Source organism: Acanthochromis polyacanthus, chromosome 15 (genome assembly GCF_021347895.1).
Source record: "Acanthochromis polyacanthus isolate Apoly-LR-REF ecotype Palm Island chromosome 15, KAUST_Apoly_ChrSc, whole genome shotgun sequence".
Taxonomy (NCBI): Eukaryota; Metazoa; Chordata; class Actinopteri; family Pomacentridae; genus Acanthochromis; species Acanthochromis polyacanthus.
The window spans coordinates 17,533,030-17,545,544 of record NC_067127.1 but is presented as its reverse complement, the minus strand read 5'-3'; the positions used below and the strand labels follow the sequence as shown (position 1 = coordinate 17,545,544).

Genomic DNA, 12,515 nt, shown 5'->3' with positions numbered 1-12,515 from the left:
GGTACAATGTCCAGGAAAGCACACACCTGTCCTTGCCACTCCATAGTGTTGATGAGGATGATGCTCTCCGGAAGGCGTTCATCAGATATGAGGATCTGGTTTAGCTGGTCATACACAGACTTCCTGGGAACCTACGACACATATTAGAAACAGTGAGTCTGAGACAGACACAGGCCAGCACATTTCCACTGGACTTACATATGAAATAACAGAAAGTGTGATACAAAGCGAGTAATTGGTTAGTGAGGTATATTGACTTTGCACTGTCACAAAGGTGGCTCCCTTTTAATCTGACTAGATCACCATACGCCACACCTAACCTGCTTCGAATGAGGTTCAACTCAAAATCAGCCTTAAAAAGAGTCATTTTCACTGTTTCGTTTCCTGATAATATTCTCCTTAAAGGATTCAGAATCTCAGCTAAGGAAATTACTGCAAACCCTTTGAACTTTACATTCATTAAGCCACTGAATGAAGCTGTGTAGTTACAGTGTGCAAACCTCTGATTGAGGCTTTAGGCTTTGTTCAGAAAGCTAAGGCAAAGAAAGCTTGGCTACGTCAAACTTGCTTTGTAGTATTCCCCTCAGATATGGAGCTTAACACTGTATCACACCTGTTTGTTGGTTACCTGTGCTATGAGTCGTGAGTCAGGAGAGCATTCACTCTCCATGCTGCTGGTCCTATCGCTCTGCGCCTTAGAGTTCTGTCTGTCTTTCATGGAGGTGCTGCGAGGACGTCTCTGCAGCCTGTTCTCCATTTTACTGAGGAGGAGATAAAACATAAGTAGCTCAAGACATGACAGAGACAGAGCAAGGAACCGAATGAAGTGGACTCAGATAACGAAAGGAAACACTCTTTGCAAACTGTGAACAATCCACTGCAACTTGTGTACATAATGCATGTGCTGACCTAATGAGAACTATACTGAGCGTATAACTCCATATGCAGTTTATCAGCAGTTTACCTGGGAGACATGTGGTTTTGGGACTCTGTCTTGCAGAGCTTGCCAACAGTGCTGGTCATCCGTTCAGTGTTGACATCCCAGCTGCTCACCTCTCCTGGCCCTGGCCCACTGTCATCAGTCTCTGGCTCCTGAACCAAAAGGGGGGGAGCAAAGATGAGCCAAGAGGGCTGAAAAGGGGACAGTACTGATGTTTATCATACAGCAGATGCACTGTGTTCAAGCCTTCATTATGCAAAGACTAAAATTCAGTACTTTTTCACACTTGTACCGGCCAAATACAATTATTATACAATACTTCCATGTTATATTTAACAGTCATTTTTTAAAACATCTATTAATGTGACCTGGGGCCATGTATGGATTAGTGAGGGGGGGGGCCCTCACCACCCAGGCCTGTGAGAAGTCAATGTAAAAGTCACAAACCTCAATTAAACAACCACAAAGACACAATAAACACCCACAAAGAGACAAAGTCCTTTCAGAAGGCCTTTTGCATCCCAATGGCCTACCGACTCAAAATTCGTCTAAATCTGGATTGAGATAATGGCAGAAAATTGATGGATGGAACCAATTTCAAAATATATTCATTTGGTAATTTATGTTTTGATTAAAACTGACTCTTCATTAAGAGTTGATGAGCTTTCGAGCAACTGTCTCCTGACAGCTAAAACCACCAAAAACACCTACACTGTCTATGGCAGGCAAGAAAAATATTCAAAACCTTTGTGAAAAAAAAATGCTTTTTTAAATACACTTAAAGGGTACTCTGTAGATACTGTGCATCATGTCTCATTTAAATCCATTGTTCTTCCTGTGTCTTTCCTGTGCAGTGTGTCTGCAGGCAGCATTTTAAGGATGAGGTCTCAAAGAGCTGAGGTTGAGTGTGACCTTGAATGGTGCTAGCCTGCTGAATAATAGAGTTTAGTTTTTGAGGTTGGAGATAACAATGTGAGCCCACAATGACAGATGAGATAAAAAGTCACGGTCTCTTCTTTGCAGGTGGCTGGTGAAACACTGCTCCTGCAGCTTTGATATTCAGTTCGAACTGGGTTAGTGGAGCGGTGCGGTGAGCCGGCTGCCCGCTGCTCAGACGGGGAGCCAGGGCGAGATGAACAAGGTTGGACTGACCCGACAGCACAAAAACAACAAACACAAACAGCCCTCTTTCGATCCTCATCAGTCTGGAATTATCCAGCATGGAGCTGCCTTGTCTGCTCTACTGATCCATAATGGATGGCTGTGCTGTTTGGTTTGCCTGCCCTTGCAAACTCTCTCCCTCTTTGCTTTATTTTCAGAAAACAACTACGACACATGAGGGTAAAGGGCAATCTCTCAAGTGGAGAGAGCATGGGGCAGGAAAAGAAAAATGTGAGAAAGAGATGCGCAAGGGGATTTAATTTTAGAAAAAGTGCTGCTGTTCTAAAAACATACCCCGACTGTTGTGTCTATGATGCTGTCGTCTTGATATCGGCCTCCTTGGACTTTACATCTGTCCACAGTCAGAAATTCTCCACTCTGCAGAGTAAACATACACATGTCCACATGTTGGATCATTTTAACCATGACAGTGTCATCTCTGGTGAAAATAAGAAAACCTCACAGCTCCCAGTGGCAGAGTTACGCTCCATCTCCTCACGTCATGATTGACCACTTGGAGGATGTGTAACTGACCAATTCCACAGCTGAGCTTTGTGACAGTAGCAGAGCTGGTAAGTATAAATGTCTCCAAACGCACCTTTGCATTTCACTACAACCACCTATTAATACATGACCGTAAAAGTACAATAGGTATTTCTGTGTGTCAGGTTTACTCCACTAAAAATCCTGTAACATCTACTTCACTTTATTTCAACATCAATGACTTTCCATCCTGGCTGCAAGACATGTTTATGAAGTTGGACTGGAACATTTACTGAGCAAAATGGAGGGCTATAGCAGTCTGAAATGCTCTGGGCTATTTTATTACAAGCTAAAATGGATTCCCAGATATTTATAAACAGCGCTCGCTCTCTCACCATCAGACTCAACATGTCTCTCTTTCTCTGCCCTTGTTGTTCCAATGAGCCATAAATCTCTGAGTAGGAGTTCGGAATTGCTCCATCCAATCTTCTCTCTGAACATGGGAGCATATTTGTGTCTGTGTATGTGTGTGTTGATGGTGGTGGAAAGGTCATTTGGTGTCAGTCTCTATAAATACTGAAGGGCTGTAGGAGGTGAACAGGGTAAGGAGTGGAGGCCTCCATCCCTTCCTGCTGGTGGCTGCGTTGCACTCATGCTCAGAATATCTTGCCGGTAGTATCCTTGGGAATCCCTGAACCACAATAAGCACAGAGGGCTGCCAGACATTTAAACACTGGCGTAGGTCAGGGGCAATTCCTTTACATAACACTGTTTACAAGAAGAAGCTCTAAAATAATTGACAGGGAGAACTTTATGGGTGGGAAAGGCAACAGAGGGGTCTGTTCATAGAGTACCTAGTAATCAACTTACAGGACACGACAGCTCTCTCTGCTGGCTTTTTTGGCTATGTATGCTTCCAATCTCTGTCTGGGAGCTGGAGTGAGACATCCCTTCAAAAAACGGCCTGAAAACAGAAACAAAAATCTCAATTAGAAACATAACAACTGAGAGAAAAATGCTCCTTTTTTATCTTTTCTTCTACAAAGTAAGGAACATCAGTGGAGTTATGTACATTTATGTATGTATTTATCTTAACATGAGGTCAGATTTTTGTGGAAGGAAAATATTCAGAATGTAGGATGGAAAAACATGAAGGTGAACCTCTGGGCTGACTGCATCAAGAAAAGCTACCTGTAGTCAGGAGCTAGCAAATCCAGAGCCTACTCCATGAAACAAGATTGGAGGTATGGGTTAGAGCTACACATAAACATTTTAAGTTAGCAATACACAAGAAGAGTCTGTTGATGTGAAGCATGCCTTGTAATAGCCAACAGATCTGACAATAACTGTTTTACAAAAAGCTGGAAGGAGTTATAAAGTAAACTCAACGATTTTAGATATTCATCATTTCCAAGTTCGACAAACTGTCTATAAATAGATGTAGCACTGAGGAACGCTCCCTAAGAAGTTGGCGTCAAGCTAAGAGGACACTGAACACTTAGAGTAACAGTGAAAGGCTTAATGAAATCACTGGAGCTGGTTCAAATCTCTGCTAATGAGTCTACTTTATGCAAATCATTGAACAGGCATGGTGTTCATGAAAGCACACCGCAGAGGAAGCTGCTGCTCTTCATAACGCAGCAGGACAACGATCCTAAACACTGAAATAAACATATAACAAAAGAAATCTGCCTTTTGGAGTGGCACAGTTGGAGCACAGATCTTAACAGCAGAATTAGTGTCGAGGAAGAACCCCAAGAGACACCTCATATCTTATGGATATGGCTGAGCTGAGGCAGGAAGAATAGTTAAAAACATTCCCCCTGAATGTGGTGCAGGTTTGATCTGCAGCTACCAGAATGCTTGTTTGAGGTTACTGTTGCCAAAGGAGGTTATTAAATCCAAGGGTTTACTTACTTTTTGCTTCAGCGCTGGGAATACTAAATAGTGTTCTGTGTTCAATAAAGACAAGAAACGCTGTAATCGTTTGTGCTGTGTAGTAGCTTAAGCACATAGTGCTTGTTTGTGCTTGTGATTTAAGTGAGGATCAGATCACATTATGCAGCCAATTATTGTCTTCTTTTTCTTGCTTATTTCTCCATGAATATTTCCCAACAAATGCAATATAATTTTTTTCAAGGTTAACACTAAAACCCCATATAAGCATTTAAGTGTAATAAAATATGTAAAAACATGTAGTAAGGTATGAAATATGGCCTCTGAGACGTACTTGAGTTTGGGCTTGGGAGTGCTCAGGACACTCTCATTGTCCTCCATCTCTGGCCCGCTGTCACTCTGGTTGTACACCTCCAGACTGTCGTAGAGTAAGTCCAGATCCTCCTCCACCTCCTGGGTCTGGTCGACTGGGTCAGAGTCGAGGACCTGCCACACAGGAGAGACACATCATCAGTGTACTGTAAGCGGGGATTTGCAGTCGTGGTCATGGATTAAGTGAGTGTAGGAAGTGACTGGTGCTTGAGTGAGAATACTGAAGGCTGTAAAATGAGAAAATCTATGCCATAAATACATCCATGCCTTGGTTCTAAGCAGGGCAATTAAAAGGTAAGTGAGTGTTAGGGGAGAGCTGAGATGCCGAGCCTTGCTCTGCCAGCTGCACAGTGGGGATGTATATCATAGGAACTACACACAGGCAGCCTTGTGGACTAATCAGGTGATTAATGCCACTCCATAAGTGCAGGAGCTGGCAGGGAGCAGATAAACACAGTCTGTCCCCTCTACTCCTCCTGGCTATGTATTTATAGAGCTGTAGCCTTGCACACTGCCCAGCCACAAGGAACAGATTAGTGACAGAGAATGTGATAAAAGATCATCGGGCCACCTGGAGCTTCCAGAACTATCCAGAAAAGCACAACTCTGATTGCCCGGAGGCCATTGCAAGCATCACTACATTAAATCACTCACACAGGGCTCTTGGTTCTAACGGTTTAGCTCATATATAATCCTAAAAGAAACAGTGAAAGATAACACAAATCCTCACTCAATCGGAAACACTACATAGTTCAAAGTAGAACCTTCTTTATTGATTGGAATACACTCAAAGGAGGACAGAAAGAGGAAAAACAAGCCAGTGGATATTCTAATTGCTCCAATATATTTCACAGTTCAATTGTAATTACTATCATTCTAATGGCCTATCACAGATTAGGTAGTAATGGACATCGAGGGGTTGCTACGCACAATTGGGTAACATCCTGCTGATGACCTGATTACAAGCTTTTATGTAGAATCCGCAGGAACATTTACTCAAAAGTACTTAAGAAACGCAGAGCCCCAAATAAAACATTTATCATCACATTAAGTGGTAGAGAATAAGGCAGTTAATGGATTCTGCATATGAATCGTTGCTAATGGAAATGTATGAATCATCCATCTATGAGCACAGAGGTAATGCAGCCTAACACTGTAATGGTGCTTGTAACTCTGTTGTGGCAGTGATTTCTGTGGTGGCCATTCTCCTACAGTCAGGAGCACGTTAGCAGTGCTGTAGCAATATGCTGTTTAGACAGTCAATACTGAGATAATTTCCTTCTGACCTGAGGGCAATTTAATAACAGGAAGTTTCACAGCTAACTTATTGAAGCAGCATAACGAGAGAACCAAGAAATTTCAGGCGGGTGGAGGATGAAGGATGTTGTACCCCTCAATTGCTTTGACACTGAACATGGATGTCAGTCATAACAAAAGCAATTATCTTTTGCCCAACTCACCTCATCCGTTACCTTGAACCTCTTCAGCAAGGCCACGAATTTCTGCTTGAAATTAGGTTGCTGTAAGAGGAAAAAAAATGCAACTATGAGAAAAAAATCCCTCCAGAATAGGGAATAGCCGTCACAATTAAATAAGCATGGCAGCTGGCCTCGGCTTATAAGTTCTCTCAGTAACTGTCCACTGGATTACTCATTCATAGCCATTCTATGTAAAGACCATTATAATCGGTCCAGTGAACCCACAGTGTTCATTCACGTGCTCATCCACATTGTCCTAATGGCTTGAACAAATGGAACATAGCGTGTGCTTTCTTTTAAAAGGTTGTACATCAGCAAACACAAGTCCTGAGTTGGTCTCATGGTAAATGATTGGTGAGCATAAAACTCCATGTGCTGGAAAAGGGGGCGACTTACCCTGGTCATGGAAGTGGTCCGGATCATTTTCCGACGGGCTTTCTTGGGCTTCCTGACCTCATCGTCTTCATCATAAAGATCCTGAAATACAGAGAAGATGGATGAAACACCTGAGACCCTAATATACAAGCACCCCTATGTTCTTACCTGAATGTATTTAGACTAATTGAGAAAATACATAAATAAATAAACAATAAAAAATTCTCCAACTGAAATTCGTCATATATATTTGTTTATATATAGTAGACTGCATTTATTGGAATTCACATACACTACTGTTCAAAAGTTTGGGGTTGCTTAGAAATGTCTTTATTGTTGAAAGAAAGGCCGCTTTCTTTCAATGAAGATAACATTAAATGAATCAGAAATACAGTCTAGACATTACTAATGTGGTAAATGACTATTCTAGCTGGAAACGGCTGATTTTTAAGGGAATATCTTCATAGAGTTACAGAGGAACATTTCCAGCAACCATCACTCCTGTGTTCTAATGCTACATTGTGTTAGCTAATGGTGTTGAAAGGCTAATTGATGATTAGAAAATCCTTGTGCAATTATGTTAGCACATGAATAAAAGTGTGAGTTTTTATGGAAAACATGAAATTATATGGGTGACCCCAAACTTTTGAACAGTAGTGTATGTATGTAATTTCACTGGGTAATGCAAATGTGCTTTGACCAAAGCATTTAGTGGCACTGACCTGTCCATGAACTGCGTCATCGCTGGCTTCCTGCTCTGATGAGTAGCTGTCATCGTCGTCCTCAGAATAGTTATCCATGTCTGGGGAGCGGTCTGAGTTAAGCCAGACACACACAAAGATCAAAATATTAAGAGAAACGTCTAGAGTTATATATTAGCAGTAATAAATAAAGACATTTAAACTTCCAAGGTTCAAACAGACATCCAAGGTCACTCCCTTATTATTCCTGCAACTCAATTTTCTTTTGGAATAAAGAATCCCGACAGGAACCTACAGACCAAGCCTTCTAGACTCAGTATGAAATCTTGTTTTCCTTCAGTAAATGTTGTTGCTACGCTGCCATTGGAAAGCAAAAAGTGTTAAACAAAGTGTTAAACAAAACCCAGTATTGTGCTTTTCTAATGTAAATGATACTTTAAGTATATTCAATAAGTTTTCACAGATATCAAGGTGAGCCCAAAGACAATTTTTCATCTAGTGGGGATACAGTCATTTAATTTCCTATTCTATTCTGTTCAGTGTGTCAGTAATGAATTATGTTGACTACACGGCAAGAATAATTAACCAAATATATGGTAATGCAAAACTTTTTCTACAGACATAATTAAATGCTAAATTTGCTTGCCAAAAAGATATGGAACTCTTATGATATGTAAATTAGATGGCAGAGCTCTTTTTAGGATCCATGTCTCACATCCTCATTATGTTTTAATGGCATCTCTGTGACTGGAACATTTTATTATTGTTCTTTGGTTTAATGTCAGATTTCATTGGCTTGAACATCTATATTCCTAAAGTGGCAGAATTTGCGAGAATTGACAGCTGAGGGCAAATAAGGTGATAGAGATTCTTTGTTTTGTTTGTAACGGCTAATTCCGACTTCCTTCTGCCCGTGAAACATCCTGTTCTGTGTTCCTCAATGGGATGGATGCGATTAAGGATCACTGCAGAGAGGAGAAAGATAAACATCTTTTCTTCCCCAAGAATGACACTAGTTTAATATTTGGTGCATGAGCTCATCTGTTATGTTTAAGCGACCTCCTTAATAACATCCAGAGCACGAGGGATCAGCACAGCAGAATGAAGGCATGGAGTCCGAATAGGTTCCAACATTTCCCCCTGGTCCAGATTTAGAGCAGTGTAAGGTAATAGGCCTTACATCTGTTCAACTCTCAAATCAACATTACAACCATAGCTGAAGAGAATAACATATCCCTGGTCATAGGATGGCCTGGGATTAATAGAGTTGACTCTGTCCTCAGTTGGAAAATAGAAGCCATGTGGAAGGAAGGAAGAGAGAGGCCTGAGCAGGGAGGGCTGGCTGCAGGGAGAAGGCTGAAATTACAGACGGGATTTGGCCGGGCAGCATAGGTACAGGGCTGTTTAACAGACCCACGTAGGAGAAGCAGGAGATGGTGGTGCCCACCTGAGGTTTTGGTCTTGCGGCCAGCTTGGCTGCTACCGTCCTCATGGTCGATGGGCTGGCTGGACAGAGAGAACACGCTGATCTCCGCCACACGTACTGGCGCCTCCTTCACGTTGCTATGGAGACCCAGAATCTGTCCTCCGTCTGTTGGGTGTTGCATCACCTGCACATAGTTCACCATTGAGGGCAGTCATCAATTTTAGAATCCATCAAGCAGGAAAGAGATTCTAAACCAATGTATATAAACGCTGTTATTCCTGATAATATCATCTTTTCTCAGGAAAATATAAAGCAGGGCTTGATACACAGATTTTAAACATCCAGTCCTATTTTACTGGGATTCCTTCATGTTTTGCACACCTGCTGCATCCATCAATCAGTCTACAGAGCCATGTTGAAGCAGCAAGAAGTCAATACTACAAATACAAATTATTTCTTAAAAGACATGCAGGATGGAAGAATTTTATTTCTGTCGTTACTGAGCTGACAGTGATCCAACAGAGATTAAAATGGCTTCTGTAATACTACTTTATGCTCACAGAGATTTACCGACCGATTACAAGCTGACAGCTATTCTATCTTTAAATAGATCTTCATTAAGACAGCGCCGCTTCCCATTCTAAAGTCTGAATGAGCCCAGCCAATTTGCACATATCATCCAGTCAAACAGTGCGAACACAGTTTACATAAACTATTCTGAATCAGATGAGAAGGAATGAGCCTTCATTCTAAGCCCTATCTGGGGGGTAATTTTAATGTTTCACTTGATGAATCGCTGTAAAGGGAGCAGGCTCATTTTGCTCAAACATCGACAGGGGGGCACTTGTTTGCTTCATGCCAAGTTCAATATGTGGCTTCCTCCCACACAATGTTTCGATAATTTCAGAATGAGGGCACAAGAGGGTTTACTCTACAGCAGATGACAACATAATTACCCAACAGGACCTAATAATGGCCAATCTAGCCTTTATTCATAGAAATCTGTGGGTTGTTTCACTGCAGCAAGCACCCAACAGCCCAGCAGTTGATTGGTATTTTAAAATACAATAATGCATTAGTCTTGTTTTCAGATGTCAATCTATTCGTGTCCTGGAAAATAACTTTGGAGAGCACATCAGCCTAATTAGAAATGGAGAAATGTCACCTGTGCTTCTACAAATGTGATGCTCAATATCCAAGTCTAATTCTCCACCTTTATCTCGGTCACCTTCACACACAAACATCAAACTAATCATATCCAGAGCGAAGCATTGCTATTGCTCTATATCTGCTATATAAAAGACCAACCTCCAACCATTCGCCAATTAAGATCCACCATAGTATGCCACTCTGGATTACAGGTAGCAAACTGAGGACTGCACTGACATGAAGCGATTTCAATCAGAAAAAAAGCATACATCATATAGCTGTACTTCAAACAAACCTATAGCTCCCAGTCCATTTTTCCGATACTGTATGGCTGAATGTATCGTTTCTTAAAAAGTGCATATGGAGGCTGGTCCAGATGGTCTATAATCTCACACAGCAGTATGTGCGATGTGAATGAATCATCTGAAATAACGTGTATCACAACATTCCTTCTCTCTGGCAACCAAGACGCGACACACAGACCCTAATAACCGTGTCAATCACTGTCAGACAAGAATCGCAGGCACTCGAAAGCTCCGAGGAAAATGACGCTCCTCCAGAGAAATGAAAAGCACACAATGAAGCATGAAAAGAGATGAGTGAAAGCAATGCCCTGGCTGAGGCACTATGCAGTACCTCGGCCATATTGATAACTCCCACGGCCAAAGTTTTGTAGCCCAGGATGGTTCGATTCTTGTAACGTTTCCTCCTCTGCAACATTATCTGCAGTCTGTTGGCATCCCTCTTCAGAAAATGGGGGTACTGAAAATGAGAAAAACACAGTCAGATAAACAATGTGGACCGCATTATATAATGATAAGTCATTAAATGAAAACCCACAACCAGACCTATTTCAGCACATTCGATTTGTTTATCGTGCTCTAAAACTAATTAGAAAACCCATTATTCAGTAGAAAAAAAAACAGTATCTGTATTCAGCTTCTATTTCTTGAAAATTACATTTTATAATTTAATCATATAATTGGAAAAACATGCATTTGTTTGTCTTTATTATAATTTCCTTTCTTACATCTCATCAACGCAGACTTTTCAGTGTCCTGCATAGCTGTCAGACTTTCAACTTTCTGGGTTTGAATGAGTTGTCTTGTTACTATTTATTTCTAGAATAACTCTTTTGTCTGTGACTGACTTAGTGGATTTAACTGCATTAAGTGGCAAGTTGTTTTCTGCGCCACAGACTATTGCCACCAAATGTATCGTACAATGTGTTTCACCAGCTGGTTGTTGCTTTTAATCATTTTGTTATACTGCCAGGCAAGAAATAAACTTCTCTTGACTGGAGCTTATTTTATCAAAGCATGGACAAACTGTGTTTTAATTTCAGAAGACATATCTGTGGTCAGAATGTAGTCTGTTTCCTCTCATATTGTCTCTGAATGCCAGAATTCGATCTTTATCTCTTCTTTAATCCTGGGTCTATAACGCTCACACAGTAATAGCTTTAAAGATCAAGTTTCACCAGTTGGTTGAACATCACTCCTGCATCTTTAATGTCCAGCACCGTCCAACCTTTCTGAGACTTCACTTAACAGCCAGTACATTTCAGCTAAGCCTTACCGTTACTGATTTTATCAAAGATTCTTCACCCTTTGTAAAATTTACAACTTTTCTCTGTACAAAAGTCACCTCTGCTTTCTGTAACTTTTCACTTGTCTCAGCTTAGTTCACCTCAACAGGTTTCTAGCTGCTCCAGTCTACATTTGTTATTGTTTTTTCAGGGCTTTTTCATATTCAAGAACAAAAACAACAGCAATTTGGCGTAATGGTTATTATTAAAGAAATGTTGTTGATTTTATTTCTGACATGAACTTAACGCTTTGGGGATGAAAAAGAAGTTCACACTGAAACAGTTAAAAAGGGGCACCAGGGTGACTAACACAATCTTGCCTGTCAAGTAAGTGTCACATCAGTGTGAAAATTCACAGGATAACGTCAGAGAGCTTGCCTGTAGTGAGAATGTGAGCTCCAGATCTGTCTCCATCAGTCCACTGGGTGGGAGGACATACTCATTTGATCTCAGAAGTCGCTTAGAACCCTGGGGAACGAATTAAAGCAGAAATACATTGTAAGCACACAAACTCACATTCTTCACAACCTGGAAAAAACATATGCCTTGATGTTGGCACTCGAAATAACTCAAAGTGATTAAAATTACATTACGCTTATGTTTTATTTATCATTGTTCAGAACATGTCGTGTCTGCTGGTTATACGATGATATGCCCATCTGGGATAATGATGATATTATTGATCTTCTGAAATGACATCGTTGTTGTTGAAATAGTTTTGAAAGTGTAATTGGACATGAAACAAGGTACAGCTGGCTCTTCAGGGTTTGTTCATTTAGACTAGGACAACAACAAAACATAAAGAGAGAATTGATAACAAAACACAAAGCCAACTCACAAAAGCAAAATCAGAGATGAAGAATAAGACATAAATAAAATCATCAGGTGCTACTTAATTGATAAATGTGCTAGAAACTCAAAGACTGGCAACTCTCAAGTCGTTCAT

The 12,515-nt window shown here is 40.9% G+C and overlaps 1 protein-coding gene across 3 annotated transcripts in view; it reads right to left on the bottom strand.

Annotated features, from left to right (window-relative positions):
- zmp:0000000755 (phosphofurin acidic cluster sorting protein 2) overlaps positions 1 to 12,515 on the bottom strand; it is a 54,485-nt gene that overhangs the window by 13,581 nt on the left and 28,389 nt on the right. For 2 of the 3 annotated variants that reach the window (XM_051959779.1, XM_051959780.1), the window contains exons 3-14: positions 11,948 to 12,037; positions 10,618 to 10,743; positions 8,854 to 9,016; positions 7,428 to 7,519; positions 6,727 to 6,807; positions 6,313 to 6,372; positions 4,815 to 4,966; positions 3,455 to 3,548; positions 2,396 to 2,479; positions 965 to 1,131; positions 629 to 761; positions 27 to 131 (exon numbers count right to left, since the gene is read on the bottom strand). In XM_051959779.1, coding sequence (XP_051815739.1) covers positions 27 to 131; positions 629 to 761; positions 965 to 1,131; positions 2,396 to 2,479; positions 3,455 to 3,548; positions 4,815 to 4,966; positions 6,313 to 6,372; positions 6,727 to 6,807; positions 7,428 to 7,519; positions 8,854 to 9,016; positions 10,618 to 10,743; positions 11,948 to 12,037 — 1,347 coding nt within the window. The remainder of the gene's footprint in view (positions 1 to 26; positions 132 to 628; positions 762 to 964; positions 1,132 to 2,395; positions 2,480 to 3,454; positions 3,549 to 4,814; positions 4,967 to 6,312; positions 6,373 to 6,726; positions 6,808 to 7,427; positions 7,520 to 8,853; positions 9,017 to 10,617; positions 10,744 to 11,947; positions 12,038 to 12,515) is intronic. The other variant, XM_022191243.2, reaches the window with a different exon arrangement.